At 46.5% G+C, this 13,813-nt stretch overlaps 1 protein-coding gene across 8 annotated transcripts in view; it reads left to right on the forward strand.

The window, feature by feature from the left end:
- fbrsl1 (fibrosin-like 1) overlaps nucleotides 1–13,813 on the forward strand; it is a 229,017-nt gene that overhangs the window by 73,599 nt on the left and 141,605 nt on the right. For 7 of the 8 annotated variants that reach the window (XM_080852790.1, XM_080852788.1, XM_080852784.1 and 4 more), the window contains exon 3: nucleotides 9,941–10,042. The exons of the other annotated variant lie outside the window; for it this stretch is intronic. In XM_080852790.1, the coding sequence (XP_080708916.1) occupies nucleotides 9,941–10,042 (102 nt within the window). The remainder of the gene's footprint in view (nucleotides 1–9,940; nucleotides 10,043–13,813) is intronic. 8 annotated transcript variants of the gene reach the window in all.

The following is a 13,813-nucleotide window of genomic DNA, read 5'->3' on the forward strand; positions in this document are numbered from 1 at the left end:
AGGCTGTGGTGGCATCTAGGCCTGTCCTCTCTTTCACTCGGCACTGTGGAGCCATTTTTTTTGTGTTCACCCTGTGGGGAAAGACTTGTTTGTGTTTGCCTGTTTGTATGGAGGTTCACTCGATACGCTCACCAGGATAAGCTTCCCAGCTACCCATTGCACAATAGAAAGACTAATGAAGGTACCACTGGAAGTCTTTGGAAAACTGGTTTTAATTTAGGACACTTCAGGACCCATTTTGTCACCTTATGGTTGAGTTGTGTTTTGAAAATTCGTTTTGTCATTCTGGGATGACCCTGGACTTGTCTGTCTTTGAAGGCACCTTTTTATCAGTTTCACCAGCAGTTTTATCAGTTTCACCTGTCACCTATGAACACCTCCACTGAACACCTGGAGACTGGTTACTGAAAGCAAATACATGCAACAGTTTCACTATTTGACTGTGATGCTTAAAGCCAGACAGCCACATTCAGCAGTTGACTTTGGACAACAAACACTGTATCCCCCCCATGTATCATGTTCATGTACACCCTCCATGCTGTGTGTGTGTGCAGGGGCAGGGGCAGGGGGGGGGCTGTCTTTGGGAGCCCCTGCAGCTGTGGCCCAGGCTGACAACATGGTGAGATTGTCCAGGCGCTTCCTCTTAGGGTTGACATTATTAGCGAGAAGAGTGGCCCATTTCCACTTGACCTGCTGAGAGGTTTGGGGCAATACAAGGTCAAGATCTTTACCCCTCCTCTACCCCCATCAGCCGCTCCACCAACAGCTCCTGTGGCCTCTTGCCAGATGGGGTTGCCCCATCCGATCCTGGACACAATTAGCTATGTGAATCAGCCTCTCTTTCCTTGTTTCTCTCTCTCTTGTTCACTCTCTCTCTCTCTCTCTCTCTCTCTCTCTCTCTGTCTCTCTCTCTCAGGGGCCTATGAACCTAAACAGCCCCCACCCTGCCCATCTGGCTCTGGGCTATAGTGTATTACTGCCACCAAGTGGTGCGTCTCGCACCAACCCCACCCTGAGTGGCCAGTTGTGTTTGTCACAGTATTCTGTCTATGTATTCTGTCCATGAAGACTTAAGCAGAAGGCCACTAAGGTGTCATTTTCAGAACACCTTGGTTATTTTTAAGTGGAGCATTCATCTATACGTGCTTTGTGCTCTGTTCACAGGAGTTTCATGGCTTTGTTGATTGAATGTTCCCTCAAATAGACTGTCCTTATTTTTCTAGCAACAGGGGATAGAGAGAGAAAGTCCCCTCTGTAGGATGCACTGTTTAATCCCTAGTAAGCTCATTAATGTACCATTATCCTTATTAACACAATGGGGTTTATCCATCTTAAGTGGAGAGATCATTATTTTGCCCGTCACAGCAAAGCCAGTTGTGTCCCATCTGGTTTTACACATAATAGGTCTTGCATAAAATGTTTTCATATTCATTTTCATAGCCTCAAATTTCTTGCATTCTTTGTAAAGTGGCCGTGCATAATTGTCCCATGTCAAAAAAACTGAATCTGAATAAGGGACTAAACAGGCTGTTATTTCCATCATAGATTAAAATCTTAACACGGTTGTTGAGTTAATATATTTAAACTAAAAACATCTTTATAGTGTGCCTAAATTAACTTATCAGTCCGAAGAGGTTTTTAAGTTTCTGTCCATTAGGATTGTGCCAAAGAGTAAATTATCTGTTGGCAGTTAAAGTATCGAAGCAACAGCAGGTCTTTTAAAGGTAACTAGTTTGGTGTAGGGTTATTTAGGACAAAAGGACAGATACATTCACCTCTTGTTCTCACCTAGATTATTCATTATGTAGTTTTGTCTTTCAGGTTGGAAACCCTGTGCAAATGTAACACCTTAAACAGTGCCGCATTGCATTTATTAGTTCAACGCTGCGGCTTTGCAAGGAAAGTGTTAGTTTTTAGCTGGTTAGCATGCTAGTTTGAGATAGAAACTCCATAGTGCCTCTTGAAAGAGGATCGTGTTTGTATGCAAAATTCTTGCATTTAGTCTAGTAATGTCCACAATGTTCTATCCCCTTCAGATTGGTTTGTGGACACCCTTCTAGAGAGGAATCTTTAGGGAGGAATCTTACCTACACAGGATAAATCTTAAAAAGTACCATTTGGAACGATCAAGAAACACTCAGGGGCACTGCATAGGACCTTTAAGTAGAACGTAGGTGTTTTGAGAGCCAGCTGAACAACCCTCAACACTCCTGAGGCACCAGGAGCTCAGTTGCAGAGGAGTCCTGACAGAAGGGTCTGATGCTAGTGACATGCTTTGGTTTTAACTCTGCTGGAGCTTCTACACTAGATCACGGGATGGTGTTCTGAATGCATCTCCACACCCAGCTCATTTCATTCTGCTCAATGACATTATATGAGCATGACCATAGCATCAATTATGAATGCAGTCGCAAGGCTTCAGAGCCCTGCCCTTGAAAGCACCACTGTTCTCAGTTCAGCAGCAACAGTGACGTGGGGGATCAGAGCAGCTGCTGTGGAATTATTGGCCATGACAGATGTTAGTATGGTCCTGCGTTAGCTGCCACGTATCTGGCACATTTGCTGTTTTATGTGGGATATCGTTTTAAGCTTTCAGGTACAAGTAGTCAGTGGCGTCATGTTTTTTTCCCTCTGTGACAGAAAAAGGACACCAAGCTGATATGCTCTGAAGTACTGACAGCAAAATCACAGTGTTCAGTTTAATCAACAATGCATTTTTCCTCAAAGTTGTTAAATGCCTCTTTGATACAAAGCAAGGTCAGTTAGAACAGACTGTCTCTGCTGCTGTACAGGCTTTGAAATATACAAATGACACACACACACACACACAGATATGCACTCATGCACACATTGACATGATGGCTTTTTAATTTCAACTTAAGAAAGTGTGCAAACTTTCATGCCCCCCCCCCCCTAAAATACTACATCTTATGCAGACATGTTAGGAGGGATACTGTAACCTCAGCGTTTGTGCAGGCATGAGATAACGTCCTAAAACTTCTTCTCCAAGGGCAAGACGAGTCCTCAGACATCAGAGGGAGCGGTGTTAAGCGAAGATGATTCATTACATGTGCTGCATCTGCCTCCCATTAAAAAACGTCTTCACCCCTCTCTCATTGCCTGCAGCCTGCCCTGGCCATGTTTTCTCGCCCCAACCCCCCACCCCCCACACACTTTATCAGTCTCCCATACCTAAGAAAGAAGGGTACAGTTTGCCCTCTGAGACGGTGTGAACGAGCACAACCAATCAGTCATCCAGTTCAGAGGTGCTGTTTGCGCCGAGGTCGGAAGACCTTCTGGGAGTCTGCCATCACAGAGAACACCTTCACTTTTACCGTCCTGGTTTGTAAATTAATCAAATGAAAGCCACTTTCTTGGCACCTTCAGCTAGTGTATGTAGCCTAATAATTTCTGATTTAATTAAAGAACATCTAGTTTCTCAGGTTACCTGTTAAGTCGAGGTGTCATTGTCATCAAGTGTTATTTTTATGGTGTGAATGTCACATTTGAGAGGGAGGAGGGGAGAAGAAAAAAAAAGCTCTTTATATAAGTGATAATAAGTCATCTGTTTCCAGGCAATGAAATTGACCTGATGGGCATCCATTTCTTCAGACCTGAAATATAATGTATCTCAAATGGCTGTCTGTCTCCGTGCATGTGGGTATTCCCCAGTGAACAGTTGATCTCTGAGCAGAGTTGATCCATCTCTGCCATAAGGTCATTGGCATCCATATGGATCTCCTCACTCAGCCTCTTCACTTTAAAATGCCATTTGGCTGTGAGTCCAATGGGGTTTCAATCTCCAGCGCAGCATGGATGCATTTCCACATCAAATGGTGGACGCTCAGCCTCAAATGGTCTGCCAGGGATCTGGTGTTAAGAGCTGAAGGGTGTTCTGTATACCACTCTTCTCTGTTTCTTTAGTGCAGAGATTTTGTACTAAGTAGATGATGCCCTCAACAAAGTCCATAGAAGTGGTCCAAAGAAATTCTCAAAACCTTGAATTATATGAATTAAATCGCAAACAAACATGCATCCAGATTTCACCCTTCATTCAAACTGAAACACACATACAACATCCTCACCAGATTCCATTCAGGATGTGTTGTGTTGTGCCTGAGTTCTTCTCCACGCACCTGTGGTCTGGCCTGCAGTCCCCTGAGTTTAAGCCTCTCATTGGGCTGGAGAGGTGAAATAACAGCTTGCCATATGCAGTAAACATTCCCAACTCTTCAGAGGGTATACATCACTAATGATCTCTGAAGCATTTGTTTCCATCCATATGGTAAAGCCACTACTGCATACACGCAGAAGTGTTTTTCTTTGTTTTGAATTTAAAGTTAGAGCTTTGACTTGCAAAACAGTCCCAACCACGCATGCCAGGGTTTGAACAAACCACATCAGAAAAGAGAGTGAGTGATATTTGAATGTCGCTCATTAAAATTCACAAGCATTTGCAAAACACGTTGCTACTTTCAACGCTAATAGCAGATACAGGAATCAAAGCGTGTAAGCCTTGAAAGGGAAGGGGAAGATTTGCTGCATAAATTGCGGATGTTGACTTGGGTAATGAAGAACGCAGATAAAATCCAGGGGATTGGTCACGCCATTGTTCTTATAATCTCGGCCACGTTTCGACACGGCTGCCCTAATTGTTGTTATTAGCATGAAGAGGTGCACCCTGGGAAGCTGTGGGGCCTCTGTGGTTATCGGTGCAGGGCAAAGTCGGGTTTAATTACCCTCTCTGACAGGTGAGGGGGGTGGGCACTTGGGGCTGGAGCCTCGGAGACAGGTGGCGAGGGAAAGGCTCGTGTTTTAGGAGCAGGTGTCCTCCAACCCCCTTTGCCCCTGACGAGACATATGGTGGGGGTGACGAGAGACGACCGGGATGAGCAAAAGCCATAGGGACCCACTGATCCTGCCTGGTTCATCTGTTACAGTCAGGGCCTAAGAGACATGGATCTCTGCTGGGGTAGTGTGTGTTTGTGTGTGTGTGTGTGTGTGTGTGTGTCTGTGTGTGTGTGTGTGTGTGTGTGTGTGTGTGTGTGTGTGTGTGTGTGTGTGTGTGTGTGTGTGTGTGTGTGTGGTGGGGGTACTGGTGAAGTAGGCCAAGAGGCAGCTGAGGTTTAAAGTCTCAAAAAAGTGCTCACTACAGAGGACATGTGCTGTTTGCATCAGCCTGACACCAATATACACATCCCCAAGGTCTGATCGTGTGTCTGTGGCCTCATTAGGTATCTTCCTGTGGAAATGAGATCCTGTGTAGTTGTTTTTATATATATACTAGGGCTGGGCAACGATTACAAATTTTAATTGTGATTAATCGCATGATTTCCCTGATTAATCGCGATTAATCGCGTTTTTTTTACCGAAAAATCCAATAATGCATTCTAAAGTAGTGTATAGCGCACTTTTATTTTAAATGTTCTGCCATGAACAAAAGTTCCACAACATTTGTTGTGCAAACACTTAACATCAGCATTTTTATATAGTAGCAGTTTAATGAAATAAATACTTTGTGTAATTCTCAACTTAAACAATGTTATCAAAACAAATACAAAACTGAAGCTTATTACCACTGCCAGGGCATTGATGTTTAGAGTGTGGTGAAGCACCAGAAAGTTGTGTTGACAATATTACAACTCAATTCCATGTACTTGATGGCTGGTTTCCCTGTAATGTCACTACCCAGCCTGGTTATGACGTTGTTTCTGCCATAGCCCTCTGGCGTTTGTAGCTCGCTAGTTAATGGCAACTCCCCATGCTAGCTAGCGACAGCTAGCACGTTCAAATTAGTTAGCTTAACTTATCGGGAGCCGGGAGGACAGGGGATATCATTGCACAACAAGCTCAAAATCATATTTTCGATAGTTGATTTTCTTGTCATCCTGATGTGATCTTATTGGTAGATCCAGTAGGGTGACAGGCTAGGATAGCCAGCTGCTTAGCTGCTGCTAGCATCATTCACAGACAACGAACGTATAGATTCTAGCTAAACAGCTGACTGGTTAACGCCCACTGACGTTAACTTTGCTGGAGGTGATGCACAGGCAATGAATCGCCACATTATTTCGAGAAGTTTAGCTTTCGTGTATCTGTGTTAACTTGCGTGTGGTCAACCTTTCAAGTATAACTATACTATATGTCTGTGCCCTTATCCAGGTATGTTTATCCGGCCATTCTTTTCTTTTCCGGTTGCACAGCAGTCAAAATAAAAGCCTAATGGCAACAGACTTTTACAATAATAAAATAAATAATAAAACCTGCGTTAACGCGCGTTAAAATAATTGTCGGCGTTAATTAATTGATGAATTAACGCAAGATTAACGCGTTAACTTGCCCAGCCCTAATATATACATGTGTGTAGTGTACAGCACGGGCATCTCATTTTGAGGATGAGTGATACATGGGTACATTTCTAATCTGATTTAATCCAATGTGTGTGTGTGTGAATCTTAGAATATGTGACTAATGTGTGTATTATGAATACTGGGTCAGCAAATGTGGGGGGAAAAGGCATGAAAACACAACAAAAGCAGAACCCACTTTATTCCCCTGGCACAGTCTGCTTTGCTTCATTCTGGGGGGAAATCCTCAGCCGGGCAACTCAAGTGGGAATTGAAGAAATGGAGAGGGGTGAAGGGGTGGTTGTGGATAGGGACCTGGGGTAAAAAAAAGGGAGGGGTGCGGTAGTCAATGCAAGAAGAGGATAAAAAAGAAGGAGGCTATGTCGAGGCCTAGGAAACAAAGCCAGGAGCCTCGGCACTGCTCCTTCCCCTCCTTTCCTCTCCCACGACTCCGAGCAGCTGCCACTTCTGAGCCGGGAGAAAATGATGGCAGATGAATCAATTTGGCCTGTGGCCCTAAAGTGCACTCCTGCGCGCCCCAGCCTGTGCCGGGGATAATGAGCCGGTAGATTGAGCTGGCGTGGCGCAGCGCAGAGGTGCCCCCTCTGCCAGAACGCCAGGGCCCCTCCACCCCCACACTCTCCTTCCCTCCTCCCCCAGTGGCCGCTGCCTCTCACTGGGTTAATGGGGGTGAGGGTCCTCCTGCACAGGACACTTTTCCGAACAAATTAGAGGAAGGATCTGTGTCCTCACAGCACTCCCCCAGCAACGCCCCGGCTCCACCCCGCCCTGCTGCACACAGGCATAAACCCCGGCGACAGAGCGGAGCAGAGCAGCCAGCCAGTGGGACGAGGAGGGCAAGGCTCAGGGTAATGGGGACTGACACGCAATGATTCTGAGCCACAGCCCCAGAGAGTACAGCTGACAGGTGAAGGCAGGCAGGGATGGAAGGTTGAAGGGAGGGAAGGAGGGAGGGAGGGAGGGCAAGGCGGGATAGGAGATTCGGGAGAAAGCCGGCCTGTAATCATGGCCCGGGAGTTATAGACCCTCCAAGGCGTGCTTCCCCTGCCTCTCCGCAGCGCCGAGGTGAGGGGGGATCAAAAGAGCAGAACAACAAAGCATCCCCCCGACAAAGCAGCCACCAACTCCCCACCGGCAGGCTGCGGATTGATCGACATGGGGGAGAGGAGATTTGGCCCAGTGTGAATGCATTCAGAGCCTCTCACCACAGCACCGACAGGAAGGCTGCTGTTTTCTTTTTTTTTTCCTCCTCATCCTCCTCTTTTTTGTCTCCCCCCCTCCCTTTCTCTCTCTCCCTCATCCGTGATTGCGGGTTGTGAGGGGGTTTACAAACCCCACAGCTCTGTGTAAATGAGCAGACCCAAGTCAGCACTCAACTTGGGGGAAATTAAGAAGCTAGAGGGCCCTTTGAAGATAATTAAAGAGCACAGAGAGAGGCCCCGGGAGAGCGTCCGCAGACACGTTCAATACCGAGACTAATGGAGCTCATTTCCAGTGCATTATTCATGTAAAACATAGACATTACTTGTGTATTTTTATTTCTGCCGCTTTTTAAGCAAGCCCCCCGCTCACAGACGCTTGAACTCAACCTGTTTAACCTTGCCCTGTGCTGTGCTCTCGTGCTGCGGCAGTAAACAAATTAATCCACGGGACAAAGAAAACTAACCCAGGCCTCCGAGAACAATGCCTTCCAGAGCACCCATAGAGCTTTTCAAAGACTTTCCATGATCCTTGAGTCCAAGAGGGAACAATGTTGACCTTGATCTATGTCACCACACAGCGAATAAGCCCCTCGGAGAAAAACCTGTACTCCCGACTATCTGGTAGGTAATGTGTTCTCGCTGCTCCTCGGTATTGACGGGAACAAGCCGGAGAGAGATACAGATCGAAACAGGGGCCAATTAACACTCCCCCTCACACTTATCTGCTGTCTTAATCACAGAGAGCCTGGCATGCTAATGTCTGTTAAAGTGAGTGTAATCTCCTGTGCCTCGAGTTAATTTTTCACATTCTTCAGAAACAATAGCATGGAAACACGTCTAAGAGACCACGTAATTAAACTTGACGGTTAATTAGACATTTGCCTCTGATCAATGAGTGTTCTGATTGGGGAGCCGCTTCCATGAAGAGCAGAAGGCGGGAGAAAGGGGGGATGTAAATGCTTATTTTTCCTTCATCAGCACTGATGCTAAGTAAACAAAAACAATCAGTGGCTGGTTCCTGTAACTCTCACTATTCAATCACTCGGTCCTTTCCTTCATTTTTTTCCTGTTCTGATGTGGCCACAGAAAGCCAACCACGCCTCATACCGACTTCCAGACAGAGGAACTGATTAGCTTGTCAGTCTGTCAGAGGGAGTTGGGAGAAAGTCTTCAGACTGCAGTCAGCCATGATTTGTGCCACCTGCAGCTATTTCTCCGTCTGCCAGGTTGTGTGACAGTTTTATTTTTTTTCTATTTATCTTCTTTTTTTTTTTGTGCTGTTCCCAGTTGTGTCTTGGCAACACTCACCACTGACCTCATCAGATAAGTAATTTATCCACCCAATCAGCTGGCCTGTCCGGCACTGGCTGGGATAATTAAAAGGGAATTGTGTCTGGTTTGGCTTGTTACTGAGTGGCAGAAGGACAGGCAAACACCCCTGCCTTCGGTGGCCAGGTGGCGGTGTGCAGGACCTGTCAGATTAGCTGATGACCCTTTTAATTCTACCTAGCCGGGGGCCATAATTGATATTTACCAGGAAAGGTTAATTGTAGCAGTGATCTGCTTAAATTGCAGCGGAGATCTGGAGACTGAGTGTGCCACCCTGGGAGCCACAAGGGACCCACTGGCAAGCTGCTAGTCAAATGGATTACACCCCGCAGCCTTCCCTGTCCTCCTCTGAAGGGAGGGGGTGATGTGTGTGTGTGTGTGTGTGTGTGTGTGTGTGTGTGTGTGTGTGTGTGTGTGTGTGGGTGGGGGGTAGCAGTGTGCTGATAGGATGCAGCGCACCTGAAGCAGGGTTATGCCAAACCCCCCTCTCCAACAACCGCACACAGATACACACACACACAAACACACACACACACACACACACTCACTCACTCACCTACACCAGAACCATCATCACTTCTCGCTCCATAAGATATCGGTTGCTGCCATTTTTCTTCTCTGTTGAGCAAAACCTCAGGTGTGGAGAGCCATTTAGAGGAAGTAGGGGGAGGAAAGGGGGAATGAATGCCCCTCCCCATGTTTACAAAACCCCAAACATTCTCTAGTGCTTATAAAATGGATTGTCTCTTTTCTGTTGTTATTCAGTCAATATTTGTTTAGTTGTCATTCGGGTTTTTTGGCACTGTACCTGGAGCAAAGGTTGTAACCAGGTTGACAGTTTGACTAAAAGGAGAACTGTTTTGCGTGTATTCAAATAACAAACTGATATGAATGACCTTTTCTCTCATAATACTCATAATCCCAATGAAGATATAGATACAGATCAGATGAAATGGCAACAAGATGTCCTTGGATACTTTCTGCCATGTCGTCATAGTAATTACACACTAAAACAAGCACCTTATGTTTTCTCCCTTACAGTTCAAAGGGTTCCCAGGCCGACCAGGAAAGAACCTTGAGGAAGGGGCCATGCAGGAACTGGGCCGACCTCACCGGAGTAACTCTAAAGACAGACTCAGTGAGGTAAGCTCCTCTGAGCCCAAGCCAGGCTTCTCAGCACCTCATTCTCCACTCACAGCAGATCCAACTGGCTGAATGTCAAAGGAGACAAGGCAAAGAAGAGGAAAGTTCTGTGTGGTAACCCTAACATGAACAACCACCACGCTTCAAAGATACACTTTATGAGCGTTTAGCACTTCCCTGCACAGGAAGAACCTATCTGAATGGAGCCTGGGTAGAATATGTTACATTCAGTCCAGGTTTGCTTCTTTTATGGTGGAAAGTGATGGTCCAGCAGGTGCAAGGCTTAACGGCACAGGGAGTTAAAGGCCTTTCCAATCATCTTCACTGTCCTGTCCATATGCTTACTGACTGCCGAGATAAGTGGGCAGCGCTCGCAGAGGAGTGAGTGAGGTTGACTGCTGGCACCAGGATAAAATAATGCAGTTGGGATCGTGGGGGGAAAGTAATGAGAATTTATGCAAAATCCCACGCGGCTCCTTTTAAATGAATGTAGAATATGCTTCCTAACTAATGCCTGTCAACCAGGCCTCCCAAACCAGCCCAAATTCAATTAGACTGTTCAGTCAGCTGAAGAGAGAGAGGGAAGGCGATGTCTCGGCGCTGCGCTGATGGAGGGAAAAAATAATGGAAAAGAAAAGATTTTAATGAACATATTAAGTGCATTGTTTAAGCTATTCAGAATCCCGTGGAAAATTCAAGAAGTGAGGAAATAACCGCATCCCTATCTCTTTATGTTATATTCTCTCAGTCTCTCTCTCTCTCTCTCTCTCTTTCTCTCCCTCACTTTTTCTCTCTCGCTCTCTTTCGTCTCTCTCTGTCTCTTGCCATTCCTCATGAATTTGTGTAAAAGGCTGTTTTTTAATGAAAAAGTCAGGAGGAAAAGGCAGGCTTGGCAGATAAAAGGGAGATGCTGGCTGACAGCTCTGACAGGGAAATGCAACAGTGAAAGAGGGCTGGTAGGGGAGCTGTTGAAAATTGCATGCTGTAATCGCTGACGGTGTTAGATATGGCATGTCTCTCTAATCTCCTGCCAAATGAATGGCGCGAAAGAAAAAGCAGATCGCTGTGCCTGTGCGATCCATATCTATCCGTCTCTCTAAACTGGAGATTGTCATTCTGCCGGCGTCTCACCACCAAAAAAAATAAAGAAAATGTGTTGGCCATTGCCGCTAAACGTTTTCTGTAAACACCATCTCTGTTGTTCACAGGCTCCATGAAAATCTTCCGTAACATTTTTCGCCATGCTAATTCCCGCCAAAGCATACACAAAGATGCACAAAGAACACATTGATATCCACTTCAAAGTCTTTCAAGCCATCTAATGATGTTCTGGCGACGAGCAAACTGGATTGCTCTCGCCTAGCGCCAAAAGGAAATCAAGACAAACAAGAGCCACATTTCCTCAGTGCGGCAGCAAGACAGTTGTGATTTTACAGGCTTCTGAAATATGGCAAAGAGTCTTTATCTGTTTGCTTAGACGAATTCGTTTTTGCCCCTGGTTCAGCTGATCTCCAGTGCCATGCGGTAGATGGATTAGGGAAATAGGAGGGGAGTTTGATGTGCATCTGTGTTCAGAGAAGCGAAGGAAGACTGTGAGGGTTGGGGAACTGCACAGTTGGAGAAGAGGGTTGAGACAGATGGGGTCTCACCAAATCCAACCCCACTTTCTCCCACAGCAAAGCATGACCTGCTGGATCTGGGCCCTGTTTTTGGCTCAACACTTCATGCTCGACTGAGCCCTGATTGGCCCCCGCATGGCTACCGAGCCCCAAAAATACCCAATAGCATGGCCCCCGGGGAAAACAGCCAGGCCCGCCCCACTTGTCATCAGGGCGTTGAGGGGTCGGGGGAGGGTGGGCGTGGAAATGGGAAAAGATTAGGGGGCAGATTTATCAACATTTCTGTCCTCCAGGGCTGTTTAGTTAACCCTAAAACTCTGCCAGTGTCATGAACAATCCCCCCCCCCACCCCCCCCCCCCCCCCCCCCCCCTCCTGGCTCAGCCAGTAGCCTCCTCTCCTACCCCTCGTTCCAGCCCCCTGCCCCCTCCTTCTCTGGGGCAGCTTCTTAAACCCTTTTGAAGTCCTAAGCGCTGCAGAAATCCATTGAGAGCCATGTATAATGGCTTTTAAGAGAGAGTGTTTAGATGTATCCCAACCCCGTGGCTTATGAACCGCAGCTGCTTTAATGGATTCCCCCCCTCCCTCCCCTTCACGATTCAGCCACACTAAATCGAATGCATTGTCCCTCATTATCATTTAAATAAGCCACCCTTTCTCCTCCGAATACCCCAAACTTGAATGAACCCGGCATTGTAAGGCTAATTCTAAATAGTCTTGCCCTCCCAAGAGACTCGTACATGCATGCCCGCACACACACACACACACACACATACAAACACACACACACCCACACACACACACACACACACACACACACACACACACACACACACACACACGTTCACTTTTGGCCCTTTGGGGGGACACCATGGTTGTCCCCATTTGGTGCCTCTCCACCACTTCTCCCTTGGTCCGTCTGCCGTGGCAGGAGGAGAGAGTAGAGATCTAGAATAGTCTCCCGGTTCCCGCAGAGATGCATTTCCGGTGTACAGCGGGACACCTCTTTAATTGTCACAGTGGGGGCAGCCCACAAATCCGAGGGAACAGAGGCACTGATGAGGGCTAAAGCGCCGCGCAGGTGTGGGAGGGTAGAGGGGTGTGCTGGGATTGAATTCGAGGCAAGGACAAAATTGGTCTAGCAGAAAAGTCCCCTCCTGAGACTGTGGTTGAAATTGCCAATCGAAAACGGGAAAGGGAAAGTGGAACGTAACGGAGATGTGGAGATTGGTATTCTGACTGTGCCTGGAGTGACAGAAAGCCCTCTCCCCACTACCACCACTCCCACCACCACTGCCGCCATCACCACCTCGCTTCCACCTCCCGATTTGGCCCTCAGTCAGTAGAATGAACTGTGGAAGGACTTGTGTCCCGAGACCTCATTCATCAAGGGGTTTTCCGAGGTGCCAGTCTAGTCACTTGCCTTCTCACAGTAGGAGTGGGAGGGATAGCAGCCGCTTTGAGGTGAAACAATTCTCCAAATTACACACCGTGTTGAAGCTCACACAGAGTCTTCGTACTCCTAAATTATTCATTCCGGAATTTTGGATGAATGACAGTTATTCAAAGGCTGAAACTATCTCTGAGATGTGGCTGAGGACTCACTTCAAACTCTTCCAAGCACTCTTAGATGTTTACTCTATTCACCAAGTGAATCGTTCATTATTCAGAAGGTGTGAGAGTTTGACATCTTGGTGATGCAACGGCATGGTAAATTGAGCGAAAAAGTGGTTGTTCCTTGTGAGAGCGTCGTAGTTGGTAGTTATAGAGATCAGGCAATGTAGAGATTAGAAAGTAATGACATCGGCTGCAGAAACTATTTGATATTTAAAGTTGTATTGTGAATAGGGGTCATACAGGTGAACCGGCTTGTCTTAGCTCTGAATGGCGAATTGTGTCCCACCACTACCAAACCTATATACGCCAGGAAGCTAATAGGTCAGTAGCTCCTATGTTTGTAGTATGGGCACACATTTCTGCACTAAAAACATGGGTTTAATCTAAGCATTATTTAAGATAATGTTACGCCATCTTCAGTTGGGAGAGTTAATCTTACCAAACAGTCGATTATACACTGGGTAGATTTTTGCACAATGTTGCTAGTGGGAAATGTTTTCAAAAGGAAAAAGAATGAAACCTAGTACATCATGTGTG

This window comes from Sprattus sprattus (assembly GCF_963457725.1).
Source record: "Sprattus sprattus genome assembly, chromosome: 15".
In the NCBI taxonomy this organism is placed as follows: Eukaryota; Metazoa; Chordata; class Actinopteri; order Clupeiformes; family Clupeidae; genus Sprattus; species Sprattus sprattus.